The sequence below is a fragment of the Pantherophis guttatus genome, chromosome 17, assembly GCF_059756535.1.
Source record: "Pantherophis guttatus breed Tessera chromosome 17, ASM5975653v1, whole genome shotgun sequence".
Classification (NCBI taxonomy): Eukaryota; Metazoa; Chordata; class Lepidosauria; order Squamata; family Colubridae; genus Pantherophis; species Pantherophis guttatus.
In genome coordinates, this window is record NC_142079.1 from 10,241,737 (window position 1) to 10,263,116 (window position 21,380).

At 45.3% G+C, this 21,380-nt stretch overlaps 1 protein-coding gene across 15 annotated transcripts in view; it reads right to left on the reverse strand.

The window, feature by feature from the left end:
• FBRSL1 (fibrosin like 1) overlaps positions 1 to 21,380 on the reverse strand; it is a 604,346-nt gene that overhangs the window by 337,418 nt on the left and 245,548 nt on the right. For all 15 annotated transcript variants that reach the window (XM_087880274.1, XM_087880269.1, XM_087880273.1 and 12 more), the window contains exons 3-4: positions 20,039 to 20,140; positions 9,890 to 9,925 (exon numbers count right to left, since the gene is read on the reverse strand). In XM_087880274.1, coding sequence (XP_087736400.1) covers positions 9,890 to 9,925; positions 20,039 to 20,140 — 138 coding nt within the window. The remainder of the gene's footprint in view (positions 1 to 9,889; positions 9,926 to 20,038; positions 20,141 to 21,380) is intronic.

Genomic DNA, 21,380 nt, shown 5'->3' on the forward strand with positions numbered 1-21,380 from the left:
ACTTGAATTCGTCATACAAGGCAAATGTTAAGTGCGTCTACTCAGAAGTAGGTTCCATGGGCTTCAGTTGGTTTCTGTGCCAGATAAGGGAGAACAAAACTACTCAACTCCCCCCCCACTTCCTGGTGGACTAGATCAGAGAGGTTGTTGTCCAGCAGAGATGGCATCACCAAGAATTTTGGTGTGCATCAAGTGTGGCTTCCCAGAAGAACATTTCAGAGGTCAAAAAGTAGTGGCCAAAATTGTGGAAACTTTTTGGGAAAAGTGCATTTTTGAGGTTTGATGGCTAATAACACCACTTTTTTTGGGAGGGGGAGTTTCAAGATAATCCTATCCCACTGCTGGAATGGCCTGGGAATAGCTCAGACCTTAACTAAATTAAGGATTGCATGATAAAATGGGCACAAAACATTCAGGAACCAATAATGATGGAAACTTGGGAAAAAATATGGGTTAGAAATGTAAAATTTACGCAAGCACAAAATTTAAGAGAAAATTTTTATAAAATGTTTTACAGATGGCATTTGGATCCTAAAAAGTTGGCTTGTATGTATTCGAATTTGCAATCTAAGTGTTGGAGATGTGATTGTGACGATGTTACTTATTATCATATATGGTGGACTTGTAAAAAAGTTAAAGCATTTTGGATTAAAATATGGTGGATTATCCAAAATATTCTTAAAAAGAAGATAAAGTTTACTCCACAATTGTTTTTGTTGGGTATAATCACCGATTGTACGGTTATAGAGACTAAATTGATTTTAAATTTAATAACTGCAGCTAGACTTTTGGTGGCGCAATATTGGAAGAAGGAAGAATTGCCTACTATTGAAGAATGGACATTAAAAGTGGCAAATTTGGCAGAAATGTCAAAAATTTCAGCATACTTGAAAGATCATTCACAAGAAAGATATATATCGGAATGGAGAAGATGGATTGATTACATTCAAAACAAATATCGAACTAAAAAGTATCAAATAGCTTATGAATGAATAGAAAAGTTAAGAGTATGTATATTTAATTAAGTAAAAGGCGAGTTAAAATGTTGAGCGGGGGGATAGGAATCTGTAGTTAGTTAGCTTAGCTTAGCACATGATTGTTAATTGTTTTACCCTGTATTTTGTTCTGGGAAGTAAGTAAGTAAGCTTTTTATTGCGGTCAGAGACCAAATTAAAATACACATAGAAGGGGAGTATATTTTACAAATATAGATAGATCATGTGACAGTGGGACTGGGAAGTCGGGGGGGGTTGGGGGGGAAGGAAGGGAGGGGTGGGAGAAGGGGAAATATTTGAAAAAAATTTTTTTTCTTTTTTGTAAAACTTTTCAATAATAAAAAAAAATCAGTGAAGGATCTTATCGGTCGCTCAAATCAGAGAACCACAAGCCAGATCTGCTAACTGAACAAAGACCCCGGCGTAGAAACGCGATAAGCATTTTCACCCGCAGATTAGGAATAAGGATTTCAAAACAGCTTCCTCTACTTTGCAAGGACCTGCCAATAACCGGGTCTATCTGCGGCGGGAGTCGTTCTGCAGGGGCGCGGCTGGGGATCCGTCAGCCGGCCAGAAATTTTTTACTCAACGGCACACATCTGAATTGATTAGGCAGTTGGGAAGCGATGCTAAATCAGCAGGAAAAAAAAGGCCCTCTCGCTGAACCAGAAAGCGGCCGCAAACCATGTCAGGGAACTGGCTGACCACAGATATTATGCTGATAGTTGAAGATGCTGAAACGTGCAACTTCCTGCTTCAGCTTTCTCACATGCCACGCCAGAAGGGAAATGCAAGCATCAAGAGAGCCCTGAGGGATCCCCCGGCAATTCACTCACTGCGTTCTTCAAACACATCACTGTCTTATATATATATTCTCTCTCTCTTCCTTTCTCTCTCTCTCTCCCTTTCACTCTTTCTTTCTCTCTCCTTCGCTCTCTTTCTCTCTCTCTCTTTCTTTCTCATTCTTTCTTTTCTCTCTCTCCCTCGCTCTCTCTTTCTCTTTCTCTCTCTCTTACTCTCTCTCTCTCTTCCTCTCTCTCTTTCTTCCTTCCCCTCTCTCTCTCTCTTCCTCTCTTTCTCTTTTTCTCTCTCCCTCGCTTTCTTTCTTTTTCTCTCTCCCTCTTTTTCCTCTCTCTCCCTTTCTCTCTCTTTCTCTCTCTCCCTCTCTTTTTCTCTCTCCCTCTCCTTCTTTCTTTCTCTCTCTCCCTCCCTCTCCTTCTCTCTTTCTTTCTTTCTCTCGCTTCTTCTCTCTCTCCCTCTCTCTCTCCCTCCCTCCCTCCCTTTCTTTCTTTCTTTCTTTCTTTCTTTCTTTCTCTCTCTCTCTCTCTTTCTTCCTTTCCCTCTCTCTCTCTCTTTCCCTCTCTCTCTTGTTCATGGGGCCGTTCCTTTTTTTTCTTCTTCTTTTTAAACCCTAGAGGTTCACAAGTCCTGACTTGGCTGTTATTTGGATTCTGCTGGAAACTTCGTAACTGTAATTCAAAAAGTTGGAGAAGATACAGAATGGGGTGGACCGCTCTCTCCTTTGCTACAGACCAATGAGGAAGGGGAGAAGAGCCATATGTGAAATATGCATAGGTCACAAACAATTTATTGGTTAGCAAACAAACTCTTTAAGCAGTTTAGATGGAGAAGGTTCCAATATCTGAGGGGCTGCCACAAAGAAGAGGAGGTCAAAGCCACCTGAGGGCAGGACAAGAAGCAAAGGGTGGAAACTAATCAAGGAGAGAAGCAACCTAGGACTAAGGAGAAATTTCCGGACAGTGAGAACGATTAATCAGTGGAATAGCTTGCCTTCATAATTCAGAAATACGGATGATGCTTCATCATCACTGGAGTCTTTTAACAAGAGATTGGACAGTCATTTCTCCAGTATGGTATAGGGTTGCCTGCTTGAGCAAGGGGTTGGACTAGAAGACCTCTGAGGTCCCTTCCAATCCTGCTGTTCTAGGTTCTTCTCCTTTCTCGCCTCCTCTGGCCAAAAGGAAGTTGTTCAGAAATGCAACAGAAGAAACCTTAGGAAGGGAATAAGACGACATCGCTGCCTTGAGGTTTTCCAAAGTAGATTCTAATGACCGAAGCCATGAGGACATGTAAAGTTTATGTAAATCAATAGCCTTCAATTATGTTCTCGTAAACAAAGCGGGGGGGGGGGGGGGAGAAAAATGCCGCGTTTCCTTTGTGACGGCAACGCAAACCTCAACCTCAGCCCTTTGGAAACCAAGACAACCAAATCTGTGTTTGTGCGTTTGTGTGTGCGCGCACGCACATGTGTACATACTTATTTATGGCTTTGAGGATGAGTGAAAATTTATGGGACATTTGATTGTAATTAAAAGCAGGACTGTGGCTTAATTGGAAACAGAGGGGGGGAGGAGGGCGTTTCGCAATGCAAATTAAGGGAACCGTAAAAACGGCAAAAATATGTTTTGTGAGACAGGCCTCACTCGCTGGTTGACTTGCATAAATGCAGGAGATGCACATCCCAGTGCCCTCCGGCCATTTTGGGCTCTAAGCTGCTCTGTTTTATTTCGTTTTATTTCGTTTTTGCCCTGTGCCCAGCGCTGGTAATGATTTTGCAGGATCTCAGGAACATCAAGGGACGGCTGGAAAATTGACAGCCATTACTGAGTAATCAAAAGCTGGGATCCTGGGGTGCTCTTTCTTTTGTTTAAAACATTAGATTAGATTAGATTAGATTTACAGAGTTGGAAGGGACCTGGTAGGTCATCTAGTCCAACCCCCTCACCCAAGCAGGGGACCCTACACCATTGCTGACAGATGGAAGTCCAGTCCCTTCTTGAAAGCTTCCAGGGATGAAGCTCCCACAACTTCCAAAGGCAACTTCTGTTCCATGGGTTGATTGTTCTCACTGTCAGAAAGTTCCTCCTCATTTCTAGGTTGAATCTCTCCTTGTTCAGTTTCCATCCGTTATTCCTTGTCTGGCTTTCAGGTGCCTTGGAAAATAGCTTGACCCCCTCCTCTCTGGGGCAGCCCCTCAAATATTGGAAGACTGCTCTCATGTCTCCCCTGGTCCTTCTCTTCACTAGACTATCCAGGCCCAGTTCCTGCAACCGTTCTTCATATGTTTTAGTCTCCAGTCCCCTAATCAACTTTCTTGCTCTTCTCTGCACTTTTTCTAGAGTCTCAACATCTTTTGTATAGTGTGGTGACCAAAACTGGATGCAGGATTCTAGGTGTGGTCTTACTAAGGTTTTATAGAGTGGTATTAGTACCTCCCTTGATCTTGATTGTTTCCCTCTGTTAATGCAATTAAGGATTGCATCCTTTGTAGGTAATCTATTACAACTATTCGTTTAGTGACCATTTGAAGTTACAACGGTACTGAATAAAAGTGATTTAGGATCGTTTTTCACACTTACGACCATTGCAGCATCCCCATAGTCACACCGTTAAAATTCAGATGCTTGGCAACTGACTCATATTTATGACGGTTTTGCAATGTCCCAGGGTCACGTCATCTCCCTTTTGCGACCTTTGACAAGCAAAGTCAATGGGGATGCCAGATTTCACTTAACCACTGTGTGACCAGCTTAATAACTGCAGTGATTCACTTATCAACTATGGCAGGGGTGGGGGGCAATTGTGGCTCTTTTACAACCTGTGGACTTCAACTCCCAGAATTCCTGAGACAGCATCACTTGTTGGAAAAGAAGCCACGGATGGCTATTGTTATCGTTCATTAAGAACGTCTGATTACAATTCTCTGTCTGTTCCCTCTGTGATATGATGCTTATTTTGTCTTGTTTGCGATTCTTCACTTATGCTATATTGCTTGCAGTGTTAGAGGAATGCCATCAAGTATAAATATGATGCATTAAAAAAGTCTTTGGAAGGGGCGAGGATGGTTTGGTGGGTTGCTTTGGCAGGAGAGCAGAGCTCAAGTGAAATATAAAGCATCTATGAAACAATTCTGCAGACACCTCGGTATTCCCCCCCCCTTTTTTTTTTGTCTCGTGGAACAGGAAAGGAAACCAATCATATCGAAAGTGCCACACAGGAGGTGAAAGACACTAAAACTATCCATTCGGTTCTATATTTGGCCCCCTGGTTGTTTCACTTCAGAAAAAAATAATATTAAAAAAAAAAAAGCTCACAGCGCCCACGACACCTACGAGAGTAGCAGTCCCAAATCACAGAGGCGGTATTTTAATAGCCCAAATAAAGATTTACAAACTCGTTGCAAGCTTTTGTGTTTTGAGGGTCTCTTCCCCAAGCGAGAGGCTTACAAGCATAAAAGGGATAGAGCAAGGAAGACAGAATAACAGTTGGAAGGGACCTTGGAGGTCTTCTAGTCCAACCCTTATACTTTTTCGGACAAGTGGCTGGTCCAGTCTCTTCTTAAAAACCTCCAGTGATGGCGCACCCACAAGTTCTGGAGGCGAGTCGTTCCACTGGTTAATTGTTCTAATTGTTAGGAATTTTTTCTTTAGTTCTAAGTTGCTTCTCTCCTTGATGAGTTTCCAACCGTTGCTTCTTGTCCTGCCCTCAGGTGCTTTGGAGAATAGCTTGACTCCCTTTTCTTTATGGCAACCCCTTAGATATTGGAATGCTGTCATTTTACCCTTTTCATCAATGTAGAAAACTTCCATTAAACTTTTCAAGGGTCTAACTCTAATCCAATCCTCTGCTCAGGTAGAAGACTCTGTCTATACCATCCTGGACAAAGGTTTGTCCAATTTCTTCTTGAAAACCTCCAGTGTTGGAGCACTCAGAATATCTGGAGGCAAGCTGCTCCACTGATTGTTTTAACTGTCAGGAAATTTCTCCTTAGTTCTAGGTTGCTTCTCTCCTTGGTTAGTTTCCATCCATTGCTTCTTGTCCTGCCTTCAGGTGCTTTGGATAAAAACATGGCAAACCAGAATAAGGGCCATTTGGAATACGGGGGGCACTTGAGAAAAAGCCACGGCTGCAACATCAGTGGAAAATGCTGGCTCCCTGTTTTGCTCTCAGGCCAAGATGACTTTATGGAAATATCACAGAATTTATTTATTCATTTTTTATGCCACCCATCTCCCCTATCAAAGTTGACTTTGATAATTCACCCTATTTGGGTTACATGGTTGTAACATTCTACCTTGATTAAGCAGAACCTACCATATTTTTCGCACCGGAGTATAAGACGCACCAAGATTTCGAAGAGGAAAACAAGAAAAAAACAATAGTTTTTGCCCTCCCCAACCCTCAGGAGCACTCTGCAGGCCTCCCAAACCCTCTGCGTCTCCCATTTTTACAAAACATGGGCCTGTTTTTGGCGAAAACAGGACGCACAGGGCGGGGTTTCAGGAGGCCAAAAATGACTGTATTCGGTATATAAGACACACCAACATTTCCACCCTCTTTTAGGGGGGTGGGGAGTGCATCTTATACGCCAAAAAGTACGGTATTTTTTGTTTTAAAAAATCCTGCATAGGTTTAAGTTTGATTCTGTGCTCTGGAGCACAGGGAGATGCAAACGTAAATACTTTGTGTGCAACTCTTGAAAGCAGCTGTGTCTTTTCCCAGGATCGTGAACCTGGGAAAAGATGCGACTGCTTTCAAGGGTCCTTGGACAGCAAAGGTGACCAGCAAGCGGGTACTGGAGTGCATAACACCGCACATCCCTAGAAGGCAAAGTCATGAAACTGTGTCTCACTCATTTTGGCCATGTCGTGCGAGGGAATTCACCGGAGAAAGCAGTTATGTCGGGAAGAGTTAGAGGTAAAAGGAATCCAGGCCGCCCAAAGGACACGATGGCTGGACACCATCAAAGCTAACACCAGCCAGAGCACAGAACAACTGAAAGAAGCAGTGCAAGACTGGAAGAGGTGGAGAAACCTGGACCACAGAATCGTCAAGATTCGGACACAACTAAACAGATAACTTCAACACCACCTTTTGTAAGTTACAGACAGAGGTTATGTCCAGGGCCCTGAGTGCTTCAAAATAACCGCGGTGGTATGTAGTCTGGATTCCCATAAGGAAGGGAGCGCATTCCAAAGGATCAAGAGACAAACTTGGTTCACATAGTTTATGTGAGAGAAAGTAGGTGAAGACAAATCCTCCCTAATGGTTCCCACAATTACGGGGGTGGTTGTTTGCTTTAGTTTGGCAAGAGTCCGTCTATAGGTAAGGAATACAAGAAATCTCCTTGGGAAAATCATTCTGCGTCTTTCTTGGTTTTGGGAGCCCGACGACACCTTCTCCAAATTATTTCGGAAGTGCCTAGCCCAGGGGTGTCAAACTCAAGGCCCATGAGCCGAATCTGGCCCGCAGGGTCCTTAGATCTGGCCCGGGGGGGGGGGGGCGCCCTGGAGCATGCAAGAAGGGACAGGAGAAAAGGAGAAAGAAAAAGAAAAAGAAAAAGAAGGGAAGATGGGAAGAGGGCAAGAAAGGAAAAAGAAGGAAAGAGGGGAAGGAAGAAGAAAGGAGAAGGAAGAGGGAAGGAAAAAGAAGAAAAGGGTGAGAAGGAAGGAAGGAAGGAAGGAAGGAAGGAAGGAAGGAAGGAAGGAAGGAAGGAAGGAAGGAAGGAAGGAAGTCAAACACAACCCTGATGCCACCCTCAATGAAATCGAGTTTGAGACCCCTGGCCTAGTTCTACAACGTATTACCAAGCCACAGGAATATCCATCAAGGGAGCCAAACACAGAGAAAAAAAGAACATTTCTCCATTTTTCTTCTCACGCCGCCCAATGATTTCCCCCCCTATCAGCGAGAAGAGGACTTTTAGGGACGCATGAACTCAAAATCCTCCCTCGTTGGGAGGTCTCCAAAAATCACGGCCAGGGTACTTGACCTCTGCAAGACCCAGCAATTAAAAAAAAAAGGACTTTGGCAGCTTTGAGATAAACCATTCTGCCCTCCCATGCATCCTTTAGTTGAGCTGATCAAAAGGAAAAGGCTTGGAAGGCCAGATAAAATGTCTGCTCGGTGATTTATTAGTACCAGCGTGGTGGCAAAAGGCTTTTTCTTTTTCTCCCATTAAGGAGTGGACGCTAGAACCAAATCGTTCTTTTTCCCCGTTTGTTAGCAAAACTCCGAGGTAAGAAAAACTTGACTCTATAATTAAAGATGATAAGAAGCCAAGAATGGGTCTTTTTCCATAGGTCTATCTACAGTAGTGGCCAAAATTGTGGAAACCTTTTGGGGAAAGTGTATTTTTGAGGTTTGATGGCTAATAACACCACTTTTTTGGGGGGAGTTTCAAGATAATCCTATTCCACTGCTGGAATGGCCTGGGAAGAGCCCAGACCTTCACCCAATGGAAAATCTATGGAGCCCACTAAAGAAACTTGTTAGTCAGAAGCGACCCAGCAATAAAACCCAGTTAATAGAAGCCATCCTTCAATCTTGGTTTCGCATTAGAACAGCTGCAGAACTCAAAAACTTGGTTCACTCCATGGGAAGACATTGTAAGGCCATCATTCATGCTAAAGGTTACCCAACGAAGTATTAACTGACATGATCGTTTTTGTGTATCTCGTTTTTTCTACGTATTCCACTTTTTTCTTTATACTGTAACTGCTATTTTAATAGCAAATCCTTCCTAAAAGTTATTGCACTACATTCTTGATTAAGTGCTATTGCTGAGCACATTGTAAGCCGCCCTGAGTCTTCGGAGAAGGGCGGCATATAAATCAAATTAAAAAAAAAAAGATCTTTCCATGGATATATAATTTTATGGTACTACTCGAAAAAGAAAAAAAAATGGTGTTATTAGCTAGTTTTAGAAAATACAACTTTTCCCAAAAGGTTTCCACAATTTTGGCCACTCCTGTATTACAGTTTACAAATAGCGGGAGTGAATGAGATGCTCACCACAAGCCAAAAAGACAATTTGTAGATTTCAACTGTCAGTCAAAGCTAGACAAAATGTTGCTAAGCTACCATTTCCAGTGGTTCCGGTTAGTACAGGTAGTCTTCGATTTATAACAGTTCATTTAGGGATTGTTCGAACTTACGACGGCACTGAAAAAAGTGACTTCACGCTTACCACCATTGCAGCAATCCCCGTGGGTCACATGATCAGAATTCAGACACTTGGCCACTGACTCATCTTTATGACAGTCGGAGTGTCCCGGGGTCGTGTGATCCCCTTTTGCGACCTTCTGATAGTGAGGGAAGCCAGATTCACTTAAGAACTGTGTGACTATCTTATCAACTGCAATGATTAGTCACTTTTTTTCAGTGACGCCGTAAATTTGGACGGTCACTAAATGAACTGTTGTAAGTCGAGGGCTACCTGTACACATTTTTCTCCTGATTACAACTCTCAGATTAGACATAGAACATCTACAATGTGCTACCGAATTGTGCTACAATGTGCTAACCGAAGGAGTGGTGGGATGGCCTGGAGGTGGAGCTGAGAATATAATCTGCTGAACAAAACTCCGTATTGGCAACAGGAAGGGCATCTGGCCAGTAAAATGCTCTGCTAGCTCCATTCAGTTGCCCAGACTCCACCTCGCGAGGGATTATGGGGTCGTTAAAAGAAGAAGATGATGATCTAAAATCTGCTACCGAAGTACCCAATGTGTCTATTAGTCCAAAATAGTTTGCTTTCTTCAAATCTAAAGAATCCTATAATATTACATCCATCCGTGAGCTCGGGATCAACACTAGAAAACGTACATATGTTAAACGAGACAACTTTCAGAGTGGGAAGGCGCAAAAAAAAAAACCTTTTCTTGTCCGTATTCCCTCGTTTAGAGAGCATGTTTCACATTCGCTCCTCTGAAGAGAGGTGTCATAAACATGAGTGGGAGAATTTATCTTCCCAAACCTATTTTTAGGACCCCGCCTCGCGTCAGGGAGCCGAGAAAACGCAACAGATGGCCCAACTCTTTTCCAGTCAAGGAACAACGGAAGCAACGCAGAAGCCGCGCAAAATGACTTACCGAATAACCTTTTCCTGACAGCGACTGAGCAGAACTCTGTGGGAAAAGAGAAAATGGATGTTAAGTCGTAAAAATAGTTGCAAAGAATGCAAAAAAACAAGATATAAAATGGAGCTCTTATCCACGCATTGCTTTGGTCGACGGGTAAACGGGTGGTCCTTAACTTATAACCATAACTGAGCCCAAAATTTATGTTGCTAAGTGAGTTTTGCCCTATTTTATGACCTTTCTTGCCACCGTTGTTAAGTGAATCCCTGCAGTTGTTAAAGTTAGTAACACGGTTGTTAAGTGAACCTGGCATCCCCACTGACTAGAATAGAATAGAATAGAATAGAATAGGATGGGATGGGATGGGATGGGATGGGATGGGATAGGATAGGATAGGATAGGATAGGATAGGATAGGATAGGATAGGATAGGATAGGATAGGATAGGATAGGATAGGATAGGATAAGAGTAGAGTAGAGTAGAGTAGAGTAGAGTAGAGTAGAGTAGAGTAGAGTAGAGTAGAATAGTAGACTAGACTAGACTAGACTAGACTAGACTAGACTAGAATAGAATAGAAGTAGAGTAGAGTAGAGTAGAGTAGAGTAGAGTAGAATAGAATAGAATAGAATAGAATAGAATAGAATAGAATAGGATAGGATAGGATAGGATAGGATAGGATAGGATAGGATAGGATAGGATAGGATAGGATAGGATAGGGTAGGGTAGGGTAGGGTAAGGTAGGGTAGAATAGAGTAGAGTAGAGTAGAGTAGAGTAGAATAGTAGACTAGACTAGAGTCTACTAGAGTAGAGTAGAATAGAAGTAGAGTAGAGTAGAGTAGAGTAGAGTAGAATAGAATAGGGGCCTTGGTAGTACAGTGGTTTAATGCACCCTGTAATTAACACAGCGGCCTGCAATTTCTGCAGGTTCGAATCTTACCAGGCTCAAGGTTGACTCAGCCTTCCATCCTTTCTAAGGTAGGTAAATTGAGGACCCGGTTTGTGGGGGCAATAAGCTGACTTTGTATAAATATACAAAAGGATGAAGGCTATTGCTTAACGCATTGTAAGCCGCCCTGAGTCTCCGGAGAAGGGTGGCATATAAATCAAATAATAAAAAAAAAAAAATAGGAGTAGAGTAGAGTAGAGTAGAGTAGAATAGAGTAGAATAGAAGTAGAGTAGAGTAGAATAGTAGACTAGACTAGACTAGAATAGACTAGAATAGAATAGGAGTAGAGTAGAGCAGAGCAGAGCAGAACAGAAGGGACCTTGGAGGCCTTCTAGTCCAGCCCCCTGCTCAAGCAGGAGAACTCAGACAAGTGACTGTCTAGTCTCTTCTTAAAAACCTCCAGTGATGGAGCGCCCACGGTTTCTGTTTGTCAGGAGGTCACAAAAGCGGATCACAGGACCTCGGAACGCTGCCACCGTCATAAATATGAGTCAGTTGCCAAGCGTCTGAATTTTGATCCTGTGACCCTTTGGATGCTGGACAACTGACTCATATTTATGACGGCCGCAGTGTGTCCCAAATTCATGTGATCCCCTTTTGCGACCTTCTGACAAGCAAAGTCAATGGGGAAGCCAGATTTTACTTAACAAGTGTGTTGCCAACTTAACAACTGTAGTGATTTTGGCCTCAATTCTGGCCATAAGTCGAGGACTGCCTGTACAATAAAACATGTGTATGTGTATGCCTCTCGAGATGCGTAATAAAACATCGCAGTATAAACAATATATATAAATTAAAATTAACATTTTAGAATTTATTTATTCATTCATCCATCCATCCATTCATCCATTTATCCATTCATTCATTTGTGTCAGAAGCCCCACAATTAAAATAACCTTCACAATTAAAAAATCATTAATTTTAGAATTTTTTTTAAAAAATTGCAAAGATGAGCCGAGGTGGCGCAGTGGTTAGAGTGCAGTACTGCAGCTACTTCAGCTGACTGCTAGTTCAGCAGATCAGCGGATCAAATCTCACTGGCTCAAGGTTGACTCAGCCTTCCATCCTTCCGAGGTGGGTAAAATGAGGACCCAGATTGTTAGGGGGCAATATGCTATTTAGTATACTGTCTTTGGTGTAAGCCACCCAGAGTCCTCGGAGAGTGGGCGGCATAGAAATACGAATAATACAAATATGAATAATAATAAGATTGTTCCTTTAGCGCTGGACTTTTTTTTTTTTTTTTTTGGTATAAATGCTTATTTTTATTCAAAACTTTAAAACACAGACTCTAAAACAGGGGGAGAAAAAAAATTATAAAAGACATACACTCTGGACTTTTTCCTAAAATAAAAATAAAAGAGCCGAATAACCATCCGCCGGAGTTACCCAACCTCTCGAAGCAGGCGAGAGATGATCCAGGAGCAAAGTAATGAAAAAGACAACAGGAGACCTGGAAATTACCAATCTCCTTTTTCGGAGAAGGCGCGTAAGGAATTGCCAACGAGGCTCAGCTTGATCTAAACGCTATTGCAAAGGGCAGGGGGTTGTTTCTCATTGGTGTTTTTTTTCCCCCCGTTTCCTCTGTTGACATTTATTCATTTCTCCACAGGCGAAAAAGCCCCACTCTGTTCTAACAGCTGGAAGGAGCAAGAGAAGCATCGAACAGTAACTCAGAAGCTGACACGATGCTTTTGAGCAGGGGGGTGGGTGGGTGGGGGGGTGGATAAGTAGGGAGGGTGTGTAGGAGAAGAATAGGTACAGCTCGAAGGTGGAGTCAAGAGAGCAATCAACCTGGAATCATTACGCTGACACCAGGGGTGGGATTTACATCATTTACCTACCGGTTCGCCCAGCACCGAAAATGTGAGCATGCGCGCATCTCTGCGCGTGCGTGCATCCTTCTGTTCATGCGCTTTGCTCGCACGCGTGGCTTCCGTGCATGCGCACGGAGAGAAAATGTGGCTAAATAGGACGGCAAAGCGCCGGAGCGGGGCAGGCCCACCCGCAGATCGCTACTACCGATTTGCCCGAACCGGCTGAATACCACCTCTGGTTATCACAAGCAATCCGAATCCAACTCCTCTTGAATCCCTTTTTTTTTAAAATAATTTTTTATATTTTTATAAAATATATTTTATTAATTTTCTATTAATTACATTTCTTAGTGCTTAATAAACATCGTGTTGTCTGGGTATTTAATTTGCTTAACAATAGTGATCACATTCTGTTGAATTCCGTTATCTCTTATCCGGGGCCGATTTAGTGCTGACTGTTAATTGACTAGATTCTTACGTACAGGTAGTCCTCTATTTACAGACAGATCATTTAGTGGCCGTTCGAAGTTACAACGGCACTGAAAAAAAGTGAGTTAGGACCGTTTTTCACACTTACGACCACTGCTGCATCCCCGTGGTCACATGATCAAAATTCTGACAGCTCGACAACTGACTCACATTTATGACGGTTGCAATGTCCCGGGATCACATGATCCCCGTTTGTAACTTTCTGACAAACAAGAGTCTGTTCTGACCCAGCTCTCCAAACACGACAAACGCTCTGAAGTTACCGTAACTCAAAGATTCCTTTATTAGGAGCAAAAAGTTTCTCTCTCACAGCAGGCTAACAAGTCCGGCCGGCCGGAAGATGAATAATTATCTGCCACATCTATTCATCTCCGCCCCCTGGCTTTTAACCCCAGAGCTAGGGTGGGGCTTCTCTAGCAGGCTGTTCTGTCCCGAGAACCGGCCCATAGATTTCCAGTGCTCTCCTCTCCTCTGCTTTCTGCGCATCAGGCACTGGACCCAGCTGTTCCTCCTCTTCCTCATCAGCCACCTCCAGAACTGGGGGCTGTTGACTCTCCATCTGAGGGCTGAGGGATGGCCCAGGCTCCGCCTCTGTCTCTTTCTCTCTGCCAGTTCCATTCCCTCTTCCCCCTCGGAGCTCTCAGGTTGCCTTGATGCTGACTCTGACTCCCACGCCTCCTCTTCCTCCTCCTCCACCTCTGATTCAGCTGCCGGAGGGGCCGGCGGCCGACAGACCACATCAGAGTCCACGGGGAAACCAGATTCATTTAACAACCGTAATTACTAACTTAACAACTGCCATGATTGTTAGGAAATTAACAATGATTCACTTAACACCTGTGGCAAGAAAGATTGCAAAATGGGGCAGAATTCCCTTAACAATTGTCTCGCTTAGGAACAAAAATCTGGGGCTCAATTGTGGTCGTTAAGTCGAGGACCAGCTGTACGGGCAAAAGCAATAAATTAGTTTAACTGGACTTTCACGTGTGGCCCTGATTCCTTGCCCCTGGCAGAGAAATATGAAATCACCCCCCACACACACCGACACACATGTGCCCAGTTCTCCACGCCACCTACTCTGAGGTGGCAACCGCTTCTCGCAAGCTGCTCCCTAACCAGCTGCTATTTATGGCTGATATTTCATGTTTCTAATTTCCACCTTGGGGCTCCTAGGTGGCAGCCAACCAACCTGCCTCTAATTGCCAATTTGCTCTCTGCTTTGGTCTATCAGTCCATTAGGCTCTTGCTGTGCCCCTCACCCCACCCCATTCATCCGGGGATGCCCCCGAGAATCGAAGGGTTAGACGGCAACCAGTTTCCCTACAAACAGGGGAGACCACGGAGCAGTCAATTTCATCGTCGTCGTCCCCCCCCCCACACACAGAGAGCACCAAATTGTGACTCTTATGACACCCACCCCACCCCATCATCCCTCCCACCCAGCCTCCTCCTTCCCTACATTTCCAATTAATACAGCTTTCAAATATTTGCTGTTTCTTGTGGGCAGATTGGGGCTCTATTTTAGAGGATAATAAGCAGCAATCGGTTCCATTTAGCAACGGGGGAAAAAAATCCATTAAAAAACACGAGCTCTCCATAAGCGGATGGGTCAAGAAAAGATAAACCCTTTTAAAAACAAAACAAAACAAAAAAACAAGCCATTATATAAAGTGCCAGGTGGCTTTATTTATTTTTTTTAACATGGCGGTGGGGGTGGGTGGGTGGGTGGGGGAATTAGGACAATTATGGAATGAAGGAGCAGAAGGGGAAGCCACAGAACGGTACAGGGCCTCCTGCTTGAAGAGGGGGGTTGGACTAGAAGATCTCCAAGGTCCCTTCCAACTCCGTTATTCTTTTGGGATGACGCCAAAGGTTGCCCACCCCCCCTCCCATTCCGTTTTAATCCAAATAGTCATCGGGGTTTGCCTCTTTAATTCTTTTAAGATTTCCTCATGCCCGATTGTCAGCCCTCAAGAAAGTCAACTAGACAAGAAAGAAAGAAGAGGAGATGGGCTAATTCTACTTTAGTGTAAGGCTACATTACACGGACGCTTGCGAGTATGAAAGTACAAACTTCCCAGGACTACTTTGAACTGCCTGAGTAATTAGGGAGGATCTTTCCTAAGTTTCTTCCTCTGACTGTTAAGCAACCAAGGGCTCCTCCCTCCCTTATCTGATTGTTTCCTAGGTCTGATTATTTCCTTCCTTCCTTCCTTTCCTTTCTTCCATTGTCCTTCCTTCCCTCCTCCCTCCCTCCCTCCCCTCATCTTTTCTTTCTTTTTCTTCCATCCATCTCCTTATATCTTCAGACTCCACTCTCACCTTTCCTTCTTTTCTTCCTTCCTTCACCCTTCATTCCTTCCTTCCACTGTCTTTCCTTCCCTCCTTCCTTTCTCCCTCCCTCCCCTCATCCTTTCTTTCTTTTCCTTCCCTTCATCTCCTTATATCTTCAGACTCCACTCTCCCCCTTCCTTCCTTCCTTCCTTCCTTCCTTTCCTTCCTTCCCTCCTCCCTTTCTCCCTCACTCCCCTCATCCTTTCTTTCTTTTTCTTCCCTTAATCTCCTTATATCTTCAGACTCCACTCTCCTCTTTCCTTCCTTCCTCCCTCCCTCCCACCCTCTCCTTCCTTCCCTCCCTCCCTACCCCAAGGCCATCCACACATTCCATTACAGACATTTTTTGGGGGGGGAGGGGAACCCGCTCCCCAAAATTTTTACAGATCTAGATTGTGAGAACATGACCAAAATGCTAGCGAACCTCATGCCTCCTAAGATCAACATATTTTTTTTTTAGGATTCAAGGTTGCCTCACCCTTGCTGACATGATCCTCCTGCTTCTGCCCAGGGTTCCCAAGCCAGGGGCTGCTGATCTAAATCTTGGCAGCCAAGCATCTGGATCGTGTGTTGCTTTATAACCGAGTCCGCCAAGGTTTCTGCTCTGACATGTGAAGAGCCTGTGGCCCAGACTTTCATTCTGACTCACCCGAGCAGGGCAGGAGATTAGCTATTTAATAGCATGGTTTGCAAACCAGCTTACATCTCAAGTGCATCTGAGGGCAGAGTTGAGAAGAGACATGGATGCCGAGATCTGCTTTTAAGCCTCTGCTTTTAAAGAGGCTTTTATTTATTTATTTTAAAAAAAACAAACTTCTGGTTCTTCCTCGTAACACCAAGGTGGTAGCAGATGAAACAAACTCTGATGGAACAGAATATCTGTAGTTCGGGGTTGGAACTGTGGGGTCCTTGGTGCTCCCAGAAGTCAACAGCTAAGTTCAGAGAGCATCAAGGACCCCACAGAAAGGAGTTCTCTGTGTGATTCTTTCATATGGGGGGGGCGGGGTTCTGCTCAATCCATTCTCTACCTGTTAAAGTCACCTTGGAGAATATTTCCACTTTGCTGGAGGTCTCAAACACATTGGCTTTAACCAACAGTCACTCAAATCATTTCGCTACGCCTTATGATGGAGCCTTGGCTAGGTATTTATGGATAAGGAGGTATAACTTCTTCAAAAAAGGGGGTTGCCATTGGCCAAGAGCTCCTGAGTCTCCAGAAATCGAGTAGCATCTGCGTTGCAGCAATGAGTGGGTGGGTGGGTGGATGGATGGATGCGATGGATGGATGGATGGATGGATGGATGGGATAGATGGATAGAGGATGGATGGATGGATGGATGGGATTGATGGATGGATGGATGGATGGATGGATGGGTGAGTGGATGGATGGGATAGATAGATGGATGGATGGATGGATGGATGGATGGATGGGATATATGGAAGATGGATGAGCTAGCTAGCAAGCAAGGGAGCAGGAATGCATATGAAGCATCTTTCTTTCAATCTTAGAAGAGCCCATTTTTCCAGTCTTATGCAATAGCTTTTGAAGCTATCTGTACAGACGGGGTAAGAAAGATGATCTTGATGGAGGAGGAGGAGGAGGAGGAGGAGGAGGAGGAGGAGGAGGAGGAGGAGGAGGAGGAGGAGGAGGAGGAGGAGGAGGAGGAGGAGGAGAAGGATGCTCCAATATTGGAAATTTTTAAAAAGATGTTGGATAACCATTTGTCTGAAGTGGTGTAGGGTTTCCTGTCTAAGCAAAAGGTTGGACTAGAAGACCTCCAAGGTCCCTTCCAACTCTGTTATTCTATTCTATTCTAAGTAATAGTAGTAGTATTCCAGAAGAGCAAGAGAATATTTGCAGGCAGCTCAGGGAGGCACCTCCCTAATTCACTCTATTCCTGAGGATCTGCTTGAGGGCTTCTCACAAGCTTCCACTAGCCAGGGTGGAAAAGAACAAGACGGACCAAAGACACTCTGATGTGTGTTTTTTGTATCCGTGTGTGCATGAGACCGAGAGAACCTCTCCAGGCCTACAAGAGATGGGAACCGCCCAAAAAGCTGCAACCACAATGAAAACGAGGGGAGGCGGCAAGGAAAGACCCACCCACAACCTCACGTCGAACGTGGTTGAGTGGCCTCTAAGAAGGGTCCTTCCTCCACCCCCTTTTTTCCCCCCCTCTGGCTTCCCAGTTTTTGTTTCCATCCTTGGACGCAAGGATGTGGGCTCTCCATCCTTCCTCCTTTCCCCCTCTACCACGCCGCCTGTTCGCACTCGTCACACGTAGCCCGAATTCTAGTCCCTCCTTCCTTCCGTCGCTTCTACCGGCGGCGCAGTTGGGCTGTCAGAGTCGTCAAAGCTGAATCCCGTTTTAATCTGCCAAGAGCACTTTTCAGCTGACATTTTTAATAAATACTTTCGGCTTTTAAACACATTTGTGGGAGCTGTTTTACCCCCCCTCCCCGCTCCCTTTTTCCCTCCCCCCACTTCTTCTTCAGGGGTGTAAGCTCTGAGCGCCTTAATAGCAAATACATTAGGCTTATCAAAGGCTGTTTTTTTTCTCCCCCTCGCATCTCGAAACAGAGGTAGTGTTTTCAATTTTAAAGCTAAATTAACTGTCCAATTGAATTTAGTTGGCATGAACTGCTTTCCCTGTGACAGGTTTTACTTATGTGAACCATATTTCACATTAATAGAACTCAACATGAAAACTTAAGTCTCCCTGGGACATCGGCGGGGCTCGCCACTGAAATGTTAAATTTAATATTTCAGACATGCCTGGTGCCAGCGTTGGATTATTGTTCGTCATTTAAATCTCTCCTAACGGGGAAGGGCCTAATTAGCAAAAAATCATGTTTTAATGAAGGCGAAATGCTAATTGCTAACACCGCACACATGCACACACACAAAAAAGGCTTCACATAAAATTATCTCAGCACTTCCATTGATTTCTCGGCTATTGAAAGGGAATAAAAAAAAAAAGGGGGTGGAGATGGCGGGGGGAAAGGACCCATTTGGGTGTTTATACACAAAGCTACCGTCTGGTTTTTGTTTGATCATAACATTTCACTCAAAGGCGGCAATTGGGAAATTCAGAGGGAGGCAATGAAGCTCTTTCCATCCTTCAAATCCCAACTCCCACCAAGCTCAGAGGCAGAGGAATTAAAATAGGCCCATCAGTGGAATACCAATAGCAATAGCACTTAGACTTCTATACCGCTTCACAGCCCTCTCTAAGCGGTTTAGAGAGTCAGCCTCTTGCCCCCGACAGTCTGGGTCCTCATTTTACCCACCTCAGAAGGACCTTCACGGACCTTAAGAGATGGGTCAGGCTTAATACCTCTTGCGGCTGCGTAATGAATCGAGGCTAGTTCCCTACTTGACTCCTCCCTTCCAGCCCGGCTGGCAGTTTCCCAACATAGGAACAACTGTGGTTTTCTCCCCTCTTTCTGTTCTTTCCCTGATCAACTTATTTGAGAGGTGATTATAGTGCAGTGATGGTGAACCTTTTCGGTACTGAGTGCCCAAACTGGAATGTGTGCAGGGGTGAAATCCAGCAGGTTCTGACAGGTTCTGGAGAACCGGTAGCGGAAATTTTGAGCAGTTTAGAGAACCAGCAAATACCACCTCTGGCGGGCCTCAGAGTGGGATGGGAATGGAGATTTTGCAGTATCCTTCCCCCAGGAGTTTGGAGGGAATGGAGATTTTGCAGTATCCTTCCCCCAGGAGTTTGGAGGGAATGGAGATTTTGCAGTATCCTTCCCCCAGGAGTTTGGAGGGAATGGAGATTTTGCAGTATCCTTCCCCTGGAGTGGGGTGGGAATGGAGATTTTGCAATATCATTCCCCTGCCACGCCCACCAAGCACGCCTACAGAACTGGTAGGGAAAATTTTTGGATTTCACCCCTGAATGTGTGTGTGTGTGCGCGCACGCACCGGAGTCCCGGAAACTCAAAAACCAGCTGGCCGGTGTGCATGCGCGCCCTGGCCACATGATCTTCTTTTTTCCGGCGCACGCATGCGTGCTGGCCAGCTGGTCTTTGTGCATGCAGGAGCTCCGGAAACTTGAAGACCAGCTGGTTGGCATGCCTGTGTGCGCCAGAAACCAAAAAACCATGTGGCCAGCATGCGCATGGTCTTCTGGCTTACGGTGCACACATGCATGGAGGACAGCTGGTCTTCGCACATCCAGGAGCCCCGGAAACTCAAAGACCAGCTGGCTGGTGTGCCTGCGCGCTCCAGTCACATGGTCTGGTTTCCGGCTTGCACATGCACACCAGCCAGCTGGTCTTTGTGTGTGCCGAGAATCAGAAAAGGAGCTGGCGACGGCGCGCGTACCCACAGGGAGGGCAGTGCGTGCCACCTCCGGCACGCACGCCATAGGTTCGCCATCATGGTTATAATGTTTGCAAGAGAGCTCAGCCAACTTTCGCATTAACACTCTGTCACGACGAGGGATGGAGGGGGGGGGAGAAGGTTACGGCATGTTGACCTCTGAACGCCAACGTTGGTTCACGCAAGGTTGATGACACGGCAGCCACAGAGAGCCGCCGGGGTTTCTCGTACGGTACTCACATCGCTGAGGCAGTCCCTCGAGCTACTGAGCTGGGAGCTGGTGGCTTCCCGGATGCTGTCATCTTCACTGTTCCTGCCACCCCGTCTCGCTGGGACCTTCATCTGTAAAGGAGGAAGAAACCACATCGTCATTTAGTAAAGAGTTCGCTTAGGCCAGGGGGTCTGCAACCTTAAACATTCACAGGGCCATTTGGACCCGTTTCCTACAGAAAAGAACACACCGGGAGCCACAAAATCTGGGTGGGCGTGGCCAACTCAACGTCACTCACTTCCACTAGTCACATGACACCCCCCCAGCCACGCCTACCCAGCCGGTCATTAGGGCAGAAAACTGGTTGTTAAGAAACACCGGGAACCACAAAACCCTTTTGACATCTCTCTCCCCTCCCTCCCCCCGTCTCCCTCTGCCCCCCACTCTGTATCTCTCTGTCTCTGCCCCAGCCACTTCTCCATCACCAGCCATTGCCCTTACCTTCTCAGGCCAGGTGAGGAGTGACTGGGAGGGGAGGGCGAGCAGCAGGGGCAGGGCCAGCCAGTGGTGGGATCACCCGACAGGGATCCGCAGAGGGCCCAAAGAGCCTCATGCGGCTCCAGAGCAGCAGGTTGCTGACACCTGGCTTAGGCCCAAAGGCTCAGGTATCTCTCCAAAATGGGGTTGAACGCTGGAAATGTATTTGGGAAACACCTGACTTTAAACGAATGACGTTCCAGGTCTTCTTTATACCCCAAGGTGGCAAGATGGCCTCAAGATCCGGCCAACCCCTGTTCTTTCATTATGTATTGATAGCTCCAGCGACATGCAGGCTTTTGGACTTGCTATACTTATTCCTCTAGGGATGCGGTGGCTCAGTGGCTAAGACACTGAGCTTGTCGATCGAAAGGGCCGGCAGTTCAGCGGTTCGAATCCCTAGCGCCGCGTAATGGGGTGAGCTCCTGTGACTTGTCCTAGCTTCTGCCAACCTAGCAGTTCGAAAGCACGTTAAAAAAACACGCAAGTAGAAAAATAAGGACCACCTTTGGTGAGAAAGTAACAGCGTTCCGTGCGCCTTTGGCGTTGAGTCATGCCGGCCACATGACCACAGAGACGTCTTCGGACAGCACTGGCTCTTCGGCTTTGAAACGGAGATGAGCACCGCCCCCTAGAGTCGGGAACGACTAGCACATACGTGCGAGGGGAACCTTTACCTTTATACTCATTCCAAGGCAGGCTATTTTAGCATCAGGAAGTCGGCTAGCCAAGGAGGTTGCAAATTTTTTTATAACACAGAAAAAAACAACAACCCAAAGCCAAGATGCTAGGTAGAATTTTAGGTTTTATTACCAGCTTTCTAAAGATAAAAGT